This window comes from Vulpes vulpes, chromosome 13 (assembly GCF_048418805.1).
Source record: "Vulpes vulpes isolate BD-2025 chromosome 13, VulVul3, whole genome shotgun sequence".
Lineage (NCBI taxonomy): Eukaryota > Metazoa > Chordata > Mammalia > Carnivora > Canidae > Vulpes > Vulpes vulpes.
Genome location: NC_132792.1, coordinates 159,358,764 through 159,374,495, shown reverse-complemented (window position 1 = coordinate 159,374,495; position 15,732 = coordinate 159,358,764). Strand labels below are relative to the sequence as shown.

Below are 15,732 nucleotides of genomic sequence, written 5' to 3'. Positions count from 1 at the left end.
ATAAGAGAAAGCAGAAGAGCAGTATATAGGAATAGAATAGGGGCTGAGAAATATTTAGCAAATAGAATAATTTTATTAGAAAAAGTAATTCCCAACAAACCCCAAGGCAAAAAAATCATGCAACCCCAAATGTCTACCTGATATAGAAGTAGCACTGCAGAAGCTAAAGTAAGACCAAGAATTTGGAGAGGTTTTAGAGTAGAAATTTAAAATTAAAGAATGGAGAATAAAAAAGCTCTGTGGGGAAAAAAAAAAATGTCTCTGAGGACAGTGGTTATTAAGCCTAAAACAAACGTGTCTTTGGGAGGATTCAAAGTTTTAAGTATAGGAAATAACATTGCATGGGCAACAGAAGGCAACTTTCCTTTGTTTCAAAGGAAGATAAGAATGAACCATCTCAATTAAATCAAAACATTACTTGGGTTAGAATTTTTTAAAAACCAATTAAAAAAATAAAATAAAAAAAAAGAATTTTTTAAAAACCATCTTGACTGTTATGGTAATGAGACACTAGTGGGGGTGACCAACACAAGCTGTGAAGGCTTCCTTGGTAAAGATGCACTTTACTGGGACACAAGAAAGGAATTTCTGCCTAAGGACAAGAGATGAACTAGAAAATGGAAAGTATGTTGAGGCCTGGAAGAGTCCAAGAGGGCCAAATGCCTTCTTGCATTTTCTTTTTTAAATAGCGAAAGCATATGATTCTTCCCTTTTGAAAAGATCGTAAAACGAGATTTTGTGTAGTCAAAAAAATGCTTTAAGGGTAATAAAGATTTGGAAATCCAAAGCACGAATCAAGCTGTGGATCTTCTTTCAAAAAGCACTCATATAATTAAGCATGTTTTCTACCCTAACTAGAGGCAGTCCCTTTCTCCTCTGTTTACCATAATTATGCCAACTATACCTATCTAACCAGATGCTACTCACTCTACCCCTCTGTTAATGATTTCGATCACGAAAAAGAACAACCCCACCACAACGCAGCTTTCTCTTTCCTAGATCTAGAGTGTTATTTTCTTAGAACAATTTTCCTGGTCTTGGATACAACAGTAAGGAGTAATGATGTATTTAGATAGACTAAGATCTTAGTCTTGAAGACAAATAAGTGATTGCTTCATTGGGCCAAAAACACTGAGTTTATATACATAATGAAGCTTTGGTGAGATCACTGAACCGTATCTGCAGAACTGAAGACCATTAAAAGGCAACAGTGGCTGTTTGTTTTATAGCTTACTAATTTTACTAATTCACATGTTCTGATATTAACTAGTTGACAAGATTCTTCCAATCAAGTGGAAATAGGTTTTGAACCCAAACGTATAGTCTATGGCAAAAGGCTGTTACTTGAGCAGCCAATCCATCGTCTATAAAACCTAATGATGAAGCCCGTGGCACGAAGAGGCAGTTGGAGGGGTTGAGTAAATGAAAGTGAAGAAAGAATTCAAAGAAAGCAATGAGAATCAGACTCTTCCATATCAGCAGCAAAGTTCAAATTAAAATACTCATTAAGTACATCTTATAGTATAATGGCTCTGGCAAAGGTGCTTTGCTTGCTGGCTGGTACATGGCAAAGAAAATAATTGCAGAAAAGAGAATATAGATGAGAAAAGGGGAAGAAAACCCATGTACCTTCTCTGCACCAAACTTGCGAGTTTCACATCTTGATGGATCTGAGGGCCATTAAAGTCATAAAAAAAAAAAACAACTCAAGTCCCTAAATTAACAGGCTTCAATATGAAACTTCTTTAATGCAAAACAAAACTGTCCCCATTACCCACCCACCTCACCACCCTATAGGGTCCCTCCCTTCCTCCCCATAAAAATGTAACTTGAGAACTTCTCTAGTTTTAGAAAAATGAAAGCTAGCTACTGGACAAAGGGGATTTAAATTCAGTCCTGCTCAGGGATTACTAGAAGTCACTTCCAGTCGAAGATTAGGACTGAGAGGAGAGAGTAAAAATTCATGGTGAGAATTTGGAATCAGCTTACTTTAATTCAGTCAGGAAAATAAAGTTAATTTATAATTAGTCGAGATGTTACTCCCAAGAAATCTGAAAGTAATTCATTTTTTGATTCGTTTTTGTGGTGCTAATTGGATATAAAACAGCATGCAATTATTACCCATACACCCATGGCCAGAGTGAAGAAATATCATCTCCCACCCCTTGGAACCCGGTACCTTTTCAAGTAGGTTGATACATAGGTAGAAGGAGCAACTGACTGTGGAGTTTCATTTCCCTTCGCTTCATCCCTCCACAGCTGCCGTGTATACGAACCACTCCTCACTAGATTCACAGCTGATTCTCTGCAGAGGCATGGAAGAAAAACAAAACAAAGCACTGATTCCTACCACCAGTTTTGTTCATGATATAATGCAAACTGGGAGAAGGGTCGGAGAGGGAAACTGTAATATGGCTAAAGAAACAGACACACTTTTCAAGGGATGCTTGGGTTTTTTCCTGTATACACAGAGGACGGGTCAAGTATTACTACTGTCTGCTTTCTTTTATCAACTTCAAAGCCAACTAATTTCAATAGGTACCAAACCCTTATGTCAAAGGTCTCCAATTCTTTTGTAACTTTTTTGTTTCTCCTTTAAAGGGCTTTACAAAGCCAACAGGTAGCTCATATGGGAGCAGAGAAGAGGACGATGGGGAAGATGAGGAAGTCTGTAACAAGGGAAAGAGGTAACTACCGCAGAAAAGGAAGAGAGAATAACCTGCTGGAAGCCATCCTGAAAGGGCTGTAGTAGAATTTCTAATCCACAATTGTTCCCTCAGGGCCTTTGCTGCCAAAGCTGTGGCTCTCCAGAGCAGTCCTTCTCAAACTTCAAATCACCTAGGGAATTTTGTTAAAATGCAGATTCTAATCCAGCAGGTCTGAGGTGGGGCCTGAGGTTCTGCATTTCTAACATACTTCTAGGTGATTTCAATGCTGCTGCTGGGAAGACCACACCTTGAACAGCAAGGTTCTAGATCAGGTTCTGCTCCGAGATGCAGCAGTACCTCGAAATCCTCACATTCATTTTAACTGATGAAGAAGACTTCAAATTTTTATCTACTTACAAATTAGAAATTGATCACTAATTAAATAATAATATTTTTAGTGTTTACCATGGAACAGGTCATGTGCTAAACACTAGGGGTCCCTGAGAAACCAGCCAGACATAGACCCTACCTTTACAGAGTCTGCTGGCGTAGTAAAAACAAATTCGCCCTTGGAAGGGTCAGGGAAGGCTTCCTAAAGACAGTGATACCCAAGCTGAAGTGAGAGCCTAAAGGGCAAAGCACTGGCAAAGCAAGAGAGCAAGGGCTGGGAGGAGTTCTAAGAAGAAGGAAAAAACAATTCACAATGTGCTCAGGGCACCTGCAGAAAGACGGCAGCAGAGTGATGGCCAAGGCATCACTATGCCTAGGAAAGTTCAAGAGGACCATCTTTTGGCCTGTATTAGGATTACCTGTTCTCCTTTTCTTCAACGTCACTTGTGCTGCTGAGCCTCCGCGGTGCTAGTGAACTAAAATAGCTTTTGTTTTCTCTCTCCTGTAAAATCAAAACAAGTAAAGCACAGAGAAGGTACAACACTGTCACAGTGTAACATTCTGGGTAAAAACGCAGAGCTCAATACACCTATATAATCTTATTTCTAGATCCAGTAACAATTCCGGTTTGAGTAGTATTACAAAAGGCTGGCTTTCAAAGACTAATTCCTGACTTTCCTCCATTAAAAACCAATATGTAGGGAAACAATTCTCATGGGAAAAGCCAGGATGATCAAAAAAAAAAAGGAAAACAGCAGCACAAATTACACAAATCAGCAACCTTGCCAAAAGAGACGGAGCCTTTGAAAAGCCACAAACAGGAAGCTCCACTCTAAAGTTCTTTAAAAAAAAAAAAAAGATTTTATTTAATCATTCATAAGAGACAGAGACAGAGAGAGAGAGAGAGGCAGAGACACAGGCAGAGGGAGAAACAGGCTCCACGCAGGGAGCCTGACCCCGGACTCGATCCCGGGACTCCAAGATCACACCCTGGGCTGGAGGTGACACTAAACCGCTGAGCCACCAGGGCTGCCCTACTCTAAAGTTCTTAATGAGGGGGTCCCTGAGTGGCTCAGCGGTTGAGCACCTGCCTTCGGCCTAGGGCATGATCCTGGAGGCCCAGGATCTAGTCCCACATCAGGCTCCCTGCATGGAGCCTGCTTCTCCCTCTGCCTGTGTCTCTGCCTTGCGCTCTCTCTTTCTCTCTCTGTATTTCTCATGAATAAATAAATAAAATATTTAAAAATAAAAAAAAAATAAAGTTCTTCATGAAATAAGCCTTATTTCTTCCATAGCCTGTCTTCTCTTTGAAATGCAGCTTCATGTACAACAAATATGCTGCAGAGTTAATCCCACTAATATCATCACCTCCTTGAGGAGTCTCCAGAAACACAATGTTGAACAAGGAGACTATGGTTACAGGGAAGCCCTGACCCCAGAGGAGAGCATCAAATGAGCCCTAGAAAATCTGGAACCAAAAGTTAAGAAATAAAAATGTACTGATTTTGGATGATTATGTGGATGAGCTGTTTGTGAAGTCAACTGATCAGTTGACTTCACAAACAGCTCATCCACATAATTCAATTACTGGAATTAGTAATTACTGGAATTAGTTCAAAGGACACTTAGGCCATATCCAAATTTTCATGTTCCTGACTAAATTTATTATTTTATTTGTTCTAGTTAAGGAGGGCAAAGAAGAATGACATAAGGTGTGCCAAAAGGTAAAGGGTTTTTCTTCTTTGACCAAGTAATAACAGCAAGCGAAGAGCCAACTGATTAAACTATCAACGTGCCATCTCCCTTTAAAGACTCTGTACTTCCAGAATCAAATTAGAGACTAGAAAACACTTTCACTTGCTCCTGAGATTGAATTTCCATAGAAATTCCCTGGAACCCCCCACACCCTGCCTAAACTGCACCTTATCTTTGTTGTCCAGGAGAGCAGAAATCCGAGGACTTGACGATGACCGGTAGATGGAAGAGCCTCGGTCCCTTAGAGCTTCCCTGGGATTGGCCACCTCACTCAACATGTTGTGGCTGCCAGTTTTTCTGAGCCCCAGTCTCCACGAAGAAGGAGATTCATCTTTGGGTTCTTCCGGCTTGTTAAAAAGGCTGGAGGAGAACTAGAGGGAAGAAGCAAAGAAAAGATGAAAAAAAGGTCCTGGTGATTCTTTTCAGCCTACTTGCCTTTTCCCACACTTAACTAAGTTCAGTGAAGCAACATAAGGCAGTCCAAGGAGAACAAATATATGGCAGGCTTTCTGCCAATGTTCCCTTCCTCACCTGGCAGGCGCTAATAACCGCTCAAGGCTCCCTTTCTCCCTGAGCCAGAAATAGCCTCAGATTCTTAACACAGTACTTCTACTGACAGAGTTGCTCTCTGAGAAATTAAACACTATTTGCTCTCTTACCAATGAGTACTGACCTAGAACACCAGGAGATCCACGTTCTAGTAAAAACATCTTCTCTTGCTTGACTCATTGTGTAACTGAAAATAGGACATTTTACTTCTCTAGGTCTCAATATGCTCACCTGTAAAATGGTAATAATGAGCTTAATTCCTTCTTACAGTATGTGGAGACTAGAAAACACAGAGGAGCTTTAAGGTATCAGCTTTAAGGTAAGCTGATTTAGGTTGATACTAATAAAAATACTAAAATTCACTTCACTCAGATTCTAATTGCCTATTTTAAGGAAATAGCTTATTTGATCTTGGCAGCAGTTCCAAGTGTTTCAGATTTCACCAAGCAGCAAAATTAAAAAAGAAAAAAATGGTAGATGTCATAGAGTTGCCATCTTTTAGCTTTTGCCAGGAGAACATCTTTCAAAAACTTGATTACCATCTCTATCACCATCATTTCATTAAAAAAAGAAAAACATTTTGGGGTGCCTGGGTGACTCAGTTAAGCGTCTGCTTTTGGCTCAAGTCATGATCTCAGGGTCCTCTGAGATCCTGTGTCAGGCTCCCTGCTCAGTAGAGAGCTTGCTTCTCCTCCCTCTGCCTCTTGTGCTGTATCTCAAATAACTAAATAAAAATCTTTAGAAAAGATTTTAAAAAGAAAAACATTTTAACTTCGGAAAAGAAAGCTTTCTGGAAAGCTTACATTGTCTGTAATTACCTCATTTTGCTATAAACCATAGAAAACATCATAGACTAGTATTAGCCCAAATACCAGTCTGAGGTAAAACTGGTCTTTAGAACAGCAGTCAACAGTCCTTCCCTGGAATCTGGGGGACCTCTGCAAGACGGCTTTGGTGTTTCACCAGATATCAGGCCACCTTTACTGCCTGGTATAGTGAAAATGCAATAGAAACTCTAATTCATTCGTCTCCAGCTCACACTCAGATTTTCTTTTAATGTCATCTCAATGTATATATATATATATATTTTTTTTTTTTTAAAGATTTTATTTATTTATTCATGATAGACGTAGGGGGAGAGAGAGGCAGAGACACAGGCAGAGGGAGAAGCAGGCTCCATGCAGGGAGCCTGATGTGGGACCTGATCCCGGGTCTCCAGGATCACGCCCTGGGCCAAAGGCAGGCACTAAACCGCTGAGCCACCCAGGGATCCCCTCAATGTATGTATTTATGTACTCCTTCCAGCTTTAGAAGCTCAATCATGTCAGCTCTTTAAAAGCCACCCTGATTCTCAGAGGAAAAATGCCTTTTCCAGCATTATTTTAGCAAAGTGTAATAAGTATACGTTTTATTTTTTATTTTATTTTTTTAAAGTAAGCTCTATGGCCAATCTGGGGCTTGAACTCATGACCTGGAGATCAAGAGTTATATGCTCTCCTGACTGAGCTAGCCAGGTGCTCACGTATTTTTTAAAATTTTTATTTAGTATTTGTCTTTTAAAAAGGCAAGAAGTCTAGGGGCGCCTGGTTGGCTCAGTCAGTTATGCATCTGACACTTGATTTTGTTTCACTGGCTTCGGTCATGATCTCAGGGTCGTGAGATCAAGCCCTGCATTGAGTCCTGTATTGGGCTCCCCACTGTGCATGGAACCTGCTTAAGATTCTCTTTCCCTCTCCCTCTGCTCATATGCATGCTATATTCAAAAATAAACAAAAACATTTTTTTTTAATTTTAAAAAAGCAAGAAGTCTAGTCACACCTAGAAGCAGTGGGAGTATGTGAGGTACAGCTAAATGACCGGGTAATGAGTGGGGGGAATTCTATCTGAAACATCTCTACAGATACACAGTGATGCTTGTAGGAATAAATAGGAAGCCAGGCCTTTGTCTCCTCATCTCTACAATGATACTGTAATCCTGTCTTTTCAATTCATGAGGTACTATAAAGATCAGGAAGTTAGTATCCATAAAACCACAGAGTTTTTTCAATAGCTTTCTTCCCAAGAACTCATATCAATTCTTAATCTCAAAACTAATTGTATTAGTTGTTCAACAAGTTCTTTCTACCTCTGCTCTCTACTCATTATGATGAGTACCATATTCTACTTATGAAAGTAAAATTTTAAACAGGAAGTAAAAAAAAGGACCTAAGTCATCAAATCAATTAATACTGAATGTTAGATATCTTCCTAGCCCAGTCTGAGTTTTTCACATACTCACCTTACTTAGCCTTGAATAGGCAATAGACAAAGTTTCTTTGGTCCCAAATTATTATATCCTATGTTATCTAAATACATTGTAGCCAAATTTGTTTAGTGATGGATCTGTAGCTTTTATGGGCACTGTTATAAATGCAATGTTTATGTACCTCCCCATCCATACCTTGAAGCCCTAATCTCCAATGTGACTATATTTGGAGATAAGGTAGCTGTCTGCAAACTAGGAAGAGAGTCCTCACTAGCAACTGATTCAGCTGGCCTCATGATCTTGGACATCCCAGCCTCCAGAATTGTGAGAAATAAATTTCTATTGTTTAAAGTTACACAATTGGTGATATTTTGCTATGCCAGCCTAACCAGACTAGGACAGGTAAGATGTATCTGTATTATCTTGCAAGACTGTATCTTTAAAGCCTTTCAAAGTATGTTACCATAGCAGGAGAAATATAACATTCATACTATATTTGCAAAATACTCACTCTCCTAGCTGAAGAGGCAGAGAAGGTATTCTGAGCTGGTGTTGGTATCTGTTCCGTGATAATACTCTTGCTTTCAGAGTTGGAATGGTTGACAATGGCTTCTGGCTTTTTATCTATTATTTAAGACAAGAGAAGCATCAAGTGCAAGTATGAAAACCTTATCTGTATATATGCACTTTTCTGCTAACGGAAAAGGTTTAATCATTATCAAAACAGATTACTAGGGCTATGTAATGCTTGGACTTAAACTAAAATGAAATCTCTAGCTACTGTTGCTGAAAGGAAATAAAGTCAGTAGTAAAATTCCTTTCTTGTAGGCTCCAATTCCCAGATATGTAACTGAAAACTTTCTCCACATTATGTATCATATACAAAATTCATCAGTAAGTACATAATAAGAATCTACTCTGTTTTGGGAGATTGGGCAGGAAAAACCAGATACATCTTGCTTTGTAGGTAATTATAAGCATGACAAGAGATAAGATGTATAATAATAATAGTAACAACACAAGATTATATGTAAGTTAGGTGCTAAATTGGTTGAGTTGGATCAACAGGGCTTTATGAGCCCAGAGTAAATCCTCTGAGGGAGGAAACAACAAGGAAAGATGCCATAGAGAAAGCTGGAAGACAAATGCCAACTGGTAGGAGGAAGAAAGGGTATGAGTAATGACTCAAATCAAAATACACCCATCTGTTGGTCAGTAATTTAAGCTTAAGTAGGCCTAATTTAAGGAGGCCTAATTAAAGTAATGAATATTCTTGGAATTACAATAGGAAATAAAGGTAGAAAGGATTACAGAGGATATTGTGAGTTAAGCTATAGAACTATAGCAGGCAAACCCTCTTAATGAACAGCAGTCCACCTTAAAGGTCCATTACATGAAGCTGTCTCCTTCGCTACTACATCAGTGCCTGCACCCAGGAGGTGTGGTGGGGCCTTCTAAACTATGTTCTCTGGAAACAGGGCCCCAGAGTAATCCACCTATGAATTACATGACAATTTTAAGCCATGTTCTAGCTGTGTGACATTGGGCAAATTACTTAACATATATGAACCTCTATTTTCTCACTGATTAATCAGGGATTTTAATTCTTGCCTATAGAGATAATGTTTTAAATTGCATCGCTGTCCATATAACTCTGGCCATAGTGAGTTGGCCATCATTTCTTGTGGTTATTGTGAATATTCAAGGTATTCTTTAAATATTACCTGAAGGGACGCCTGGGTGGCTCAGAGGCTGAGTGTCTGCTTCTGGCCCAAGGCGTGACCCCGGGGTCCTGGGATTGAGTCCCGCATCAGGCTCCTTGCAGGGAGCCTGCTTCTCCCTCTGCCTGTGTCTCTGCCTCTCTCTCTCTCTCTGTGTCTCTCATGAATAAATAAATAAAATCTTTTTAAAAAAAACAACACTTTATTTTATAAATATATATATATTTATAAGTAATATATATTTTTAAAATAAATACAATTATATATAAATATATAACATATATTATAATTATATATACTTATAAATATAATTATATATACTTATAAATATAATATATAATATATATTATATTATATATATATATATATAATCTGAATATCTCTATCCCCAAGAAGTATACCTTACTAGCCAAATGTGACAGCTTACAGTAAGAAATCCCCATGAATCTAGACCTCTGGGTAGTGGCCTTTCAGACTGACCCTGGGCTTGGCAAGGTGACTTTCTATGGCCTCTCGGACATTAGTAAATGTGACACAGCAGAGGCTTGGAAAGTGGTTGTGCACTGAGCCTTGCCCTCTCTTCTTGTGGAATCCAACTGCCGTGTGAAGAAGTAGGGGCTAGTCTCCTTGATGAACATGGTTCACTTGCCTCAAATATCCTAATCAACTACCAGAAAGGTAAGACCATCCAGGACCAGCCATCCCCTAGCTGACTTACCAACTGACCACCAGCACATGAGTAAGCCCAGTATTACCACGTGGAGCAGAGAAAAGCCATCCCAGTAAAGTCCTTCCTAAATTGCCAACCAATAGAGTTGTGTCTATATGTTATTTAAAGCACCACTAAATTTGGGGATGGCTTGTCATTTAGCAATAGGTCACTAATATACCAAATGTTTAAGTCAAAAATAGAAATCCAAATCAAACTACTTACATTCACCTCAAAATAGAATTAGTATTCTTTACAACTACATTTATATGTAAGGCACATGAAAAATGTCATTTTATGAGGTCATATCTATGGATCTTTTTTTTTTATTTTTATTTATTTATGATAGTCACAGAGAAAGAGAGAGAGAGAGAGAGAGAGAGGCAGAGACACAGGCAGAGGGAGAAGCAGGCTCCATGCAGGGAGCCCGATGTGGGATTCGATCCCGGGTCTCCAGGATCGCGCCCTGGGCCAAAGACAGGCGCTAAACCGCTGTGCCACCCAGGGATCCCTCTATGGATCTTTAAAAACAGGATAAGCACATTCAATAAATACTTGTTCAGTACATACATAATGTGTTGGGCATCATTTGGAAAGGTTTAGACATAATTCAGCTCCCCACATTCTTCCAATATACACTTAGGTAACATATATTTATTGAGCACCTACCATGTAGAAGGCCCAGTGCTAGGAATTATGGAAGACAGAAAGATAAACAAGACACACAATACATTTCAGCGCTTCTGAAACTTGCTGGTAGGGGAAGAAGAGAGGAGATGAGAAAGAAATAACACTAATATTAGATAGTATAAGTAATATAAAAGAGGTTCAAACAAATAGCTACCAGTCAGAGGAGGGGAGAAAAACTTGTGTCTGTGATGATAAGGCTTCATAAAGGAAGCTGATTTGAGCTGGGCTTTGAAACATGAATAAAGCTTCAAGTGGCAGAAATGAGCAGGGAAGCTTACTGGAACCATCTGGCTTCTGCCTACATCAGGCTACACAAAGTGCTAACTGCTGTCTCTTTCTTGACCTCTCCCGTCCCACTCCTATCCTGGCTTTTGTGATGCAGAAACACACATCCTGTTTTTCCTCAACCTCTCTGACCATACCTTCTTTGCCTCCTTCACTTCCTAAACATAGGATGCCCCATGATTCTTTTTTGTACATCTTTTCTCTATAATCTCTTCCCTTGGGAAATCTCATCCTTTTCCATACCTTTAGCTTCCATTTTTCTTAGGGAGATAATTTCCACATTTCACTCGGCCCCTGCTTCTCTGAGGAGTCCCAAGATCTCAGGCACACCATTCACCAGCTATGAAACCCAGTTTGCCTCACCCCTTACAGGGCCAATTTCCCACTCTAAAATGTGGTGATAATACATCCCTCAGGGTGTGGTTGTAAGTGCACTGCAGAGTAAAAAGCACTACCCCCCAAAATTTTTAAAAATAAATTAAAAAAAAAAAGCACTACCCAAATGTAAAGTGTCATTATAATCCCCCAAACTAAATATAATCTCTCTTACTAGTGAATACCAATGACTACGTTTATACCTCTCATGTTGCATGTTTTTTATTCATGTATATGCCTTCCTATCCCCGTGTATCCCCTAGATGTATCCAACAAAAGCATTTAATGAATGTGAATGTGTGTCCTGTGTTGGGCATCATGCAGAGACCTAGGAGTAAATGATAACCCTAGAGTTCCCAGCCAAAACGTTAAGTGCTACAACAGATAAGTATGAAGTGCTAGAGGGATACAAACAGGGGAGCAATTATGTTCAGGGGAAAACAGTGAGGTGGGCCACTCCTTTTCAGTTTTTGGTATAGGAAAACCTAAAGGAAGGCCTCTTCATCCTGGTAAATCCTATGGCTTCTAACAGAAATCACTCAGTAAGCATTTGATGGTCAGAAGTGAATTCCAAGGTGCAAATAAATGCTCAGGGATAGGAAAGCCCAGGGCATGTTTGGGGAAACCAAGCAATCCAGCTTGGTTAGTAGATGACACTGCTGATGGACAACACTGGAAAGGTCAGCCGAAGATACATTATGAGAGATCTTGAAGGTCAGGCTACAGGGCTTGGGATTTATACTACAGGCAAAGATGGTTGTGGGGAAAGTGGTTGTAGATGGTTTCTGGACAGAAGTCATCAAAGGTATAGTATAATCAAAGGGTGTTTGGGGCATGTAGGTGACTCAGTGGTTACTCTTTTCTCAGTGTTTGCCTGCCTGTATATCATAATCTATGGGTGATTCTACAGCTTATTGATCTGACCATGTTCAGCACCTCACCCTCCCTGTTGGGCTTCTTGTCTTGCCGTATGATAAACTTAAGAGATGCCAAATGAAGCATATATAATATCAACAAGAGTCATAAAGGTAAATATGATTTTGTTCCTTCTTCAATGCCCAACTCAGGAATTGAAGGACCTTCGTGTAATCAGAAGGAAAATGAAGGAAATCAGAATCTTGGGATTCTGTTTAGGGAATCAGATGAATCTGAATATTAAATGCAAATTTTCACCAGGTGGTTAAGGATACTTGACCAAATGTGCCTCTGCAAGATCTTACCTCCTCAGCCTCTAAGCATACTGATTTTTAGAATCTGGTCTCTACACTCTACCAACCCAAGATCAGACAGCTGGCTCTTTTACGCAATATTTTTGGAAGGTACTTGGGTGGCTCAGTTGGTTGAGCATCCAATTCTTGATTTCTGCTCAGGTCATGATCTCAAGGTCATGGGATCAAACCCACTATTGAGCTCTGAGCTCAGCACAGAACTGGCTGGAGATTCTCTCCCTCTCCCCTTCCTTGCCTGCTCACAGACATATGCATGTGTGTGAGGGCTCTCTCATTCTCTCTCAATAAAATAAATAAATCTTTTTTTAAAAAAGGAATTTTTTGTGCACCTTAGCATATGGCTACATAGAAACTAGTACACATATTCCAACATAGCTTACAGCTTTCACAACAAAGTTTTCACTCGAAATTCGGTACCTTATCTTTGAACACTAACCTTGAAGCTCTTTTTGGAGCCCTCTGAGGCCCTTAGCTCTGACAAGCAGTGACCTCCCTGCAGTATGGAGACAGAGGTTCTGTGCTATCAACACATTGGCATTACCTGCCTCCTTCTCAGCTTCTGACTCAGAAGCTTCATCTTCACCCTCCTCCTCCTCCTCGGAGCTGGAGCTGCTGGACTCTTTGCTTTCTTCCTCCATTTCTTGGGACTTGGGTATCTCTTCTTCATAGAGCATCTTCTCTTTGCTAAATTAAAGATGACAATTTGAGTGTAGCTCAGAAATGGCAAACTATTTAAGTTCACTGACAAGCATAAGGAGAATAAATCCTTCTTTACATCTACCTTTTTCTGAATTCTTGGGTTTTTGCAGATTGAGGTTTAGCATTTGACTTCAGAATATTACTCAAATAAATCTAGCCCATTCAACACACAAGATAAACGAGGGCCATGAATCTTAACAATGATTAGGCAGGTAAGTATTTTCAAAAAGTCATTTAACAAATGTTTACAGAATGCTTATTACAGGTCAGGAATCATCCTAGGCCCTGGTACAGTGGTAAACAAAATACACATGGTCCCTGAGTTCATAGAACTTAAGAGTTTCATAGAACTTAGAGTTAGTGATGCAACTAGGACTAGGAACCCCTAAGCTGGTGGGGAAATGTATAGAGTCTCAATTAATTTCTAAATTTAAAACACATTCACCCGGGACGCCTGGGTGACTCAGTCGGTTGAGCCTCTACCTTCAGCTCAGGTTGTGACCCCAGGGTCCTGGGATGGAGCCCCGTATCCCCTGGCATCAGACTCCCTGCTCAGCAGGGAGCCTGCTTCTCCCTCCCCTCTGCCCATAATTGCATGTGCTCTCTCTCAAACAAATAAAAAATAAATTTAAAAAAACCACATTCATCCATCCTCAGTATCTCCTCCATATATCAATGCCACCTTCTTGCCTCTCAAACATCCCATGTGTTCAAAGATCATTTGGCTTAAGCTGAACAGTTTCTTTACTGTATAAATTCTTAAACCAAGTACATCATACACACATATGCACCCACACACACCAGAGCTCATCACATTTCCCAAGCCGTGAATGTCTTACTTCTTAAAGAGTCCACTCTGTAACTTGCTGTTCAGGTCTGACTCAATGAGCTTATTCCGTGTCTCCTTTTCACTTCGAAGCTGGAAATTGAGAAAACAAGAGAGGAAAGGGAAGAAGTTGACTATTAGTAAAAATCAGCAGCGATGAGAACTCAAAATAGTGCTGTTATTCTGAAGAAAACAGGACCGACACCAAAAAGGGAAGAAAGAACTGAGAAAAAGAGGAACCCATCGGTTGGGCCTCCTTAGAAGACAATGACAGAGAAAATTCCTCATCCAAGGTAAGAGAAAAATCATGGTGTTAGAGCTTCAATAAAACTGCTCTTATCAAATATCCAAACCCAAATCTCAAAGAAACTCTGGCTTCTAAAGGAAACTAGCTGGCTCAGTCGGAAGAACATGTAACTCTTGATCTGGGGTTTGTGACTTCGAGCCTCATGTTGGGTGTAGAGAGATTCCTAAAAAAATAAATAAATAAACTTAAAAAGGGGGGGGGAGGGGAAGCCTGGCTTCTGTTGGATTAGAAAAGGCAAGTGTGGAGGGGAGAAACTTTGAAAGAATTCTTGACGACCATACACTGAATTAGGCTGGCAATAGTTCTCAAGAAAAAAAAATAGGTATTCAAGGGGAAATAAGTCCTTAGAATAAATTGGTATTTAGACATATGCTCTAGAAAAAAATGAGTTTATATCCCTGGACCCCAAAGTTATGCAGGAAGCAAAGATGAGAACCATTCCTAGTGTAGAAATGTCATTTAGTGAAATATTATTTATGTTCAAATACCAAACCATGCTGGGTATATTATTTTTGCAACTTCTATGTGAGTCTAAAAATTATTTCAGAATAAAAAGTTTAAAAAACTACAAAAACCTAACTAACTGAAGTATACATCTTAGGAAGGCTGATGCTGCTAAAGAACAGCTCTGATTCTGTGTGTGGTGAGTCCTAAGTCTGTCTAGATTCCAGATGTTCACCAAAGAAAACAAAATGAACTGAAAGTTGTGTTTGTCTGAACTTATATATATATGCAATTTTCCCAATAAGCCTTGAAGTCACGAGGATCTTCACTCTATCGGTCCAGACGTGATAGAGTTGATCTGTCCTACCAGTGAACTCCACAGTTCTTTCTTTCAGAACCACTCTAAGTTTCTCTCTTTGTCCTAAACTTGAGTTCACATGCCTTGAGCCACAACACATGCAAAGGAAAACACAAAGGAAAGCTAGTGATTTTTTTCTGTCCCACTCTGTTCAGACATCAGCCCTGATCATCAGTAGCTGATCTTTATTCTCCTTGCCCAAATTACTCATGCCACTTACAGGTAGAAAATGTGAATTATTCACTGTGTATCTTGAGGTTCGGTTGGGTTTTTTTCATTCTGCACTCAGTACATGGGTACCATACTTAGGTAGCTCTCCTATACAGCACTAAGCAACAGAATGGTACGTGGAACCAAAAAATAAAAAATTTAGAATGAGAAGGGAGGATTGAATTCTGAGTATCTGATAAATCCTGAATACGTATGAATCACTGACCAAATACTGTCCAATGCCAAAAGACAGGTTTAGTTTGTGGCCCCAGTTGCTTTGTTAAGAAAGAAA

At 39.6% G+C, this 15,732-nt stretch overlaps 1 protein-coding gene across 8 annotated transcripts in view; it reads right to left on the bottom strand.

Annotated features, from left to right (window-relative positions):
• PPP1R12B (protein phosphatase 1 regulatory subunit 12B) overlaps nt 1-15,732 on the bottom strand; it is a 204,882-nt gene that overhangs the window by 124,468 nt on the left and 64,682 nt on the right. For 6 of the 8 annotated variants that reach the window (XM_026018025.2, XM_026018028.2, XM_026018026.2 and 3 more), the window contains exons 7-12: nt 14,135-14,214; nt 13,138-13,280; nt 8,099-8,211; nt 4,961-5,164; nt 3,458-3,540; nt 2,180-2,305 (exon numbers count right to left, since the gene is read on the bottom strand). In XM_026018025.2, coding sequence (XP_025873810.1) covers nt 2,180-2,305; nt 3,458-3,540; nt 4,961-5,164; nt 8,099-8,211; nt 13,138-13,280; nt 14,135-14,214 — 749 coding nt within the window. Of the gene's footprint in view, nt 1-1,629; nt 1,671-2,179; nt 2,306-3,457; nt 3,541-4,960; nt 5,165-8,098; nt 8,212-13,137; nt 13,281-14,134; nt 14,215-15,732 lie in introns of those variants that run through there. The other 2 variants (XR_011996431.1, XM_072733511.1) reach the window with 1 other exon arrangement.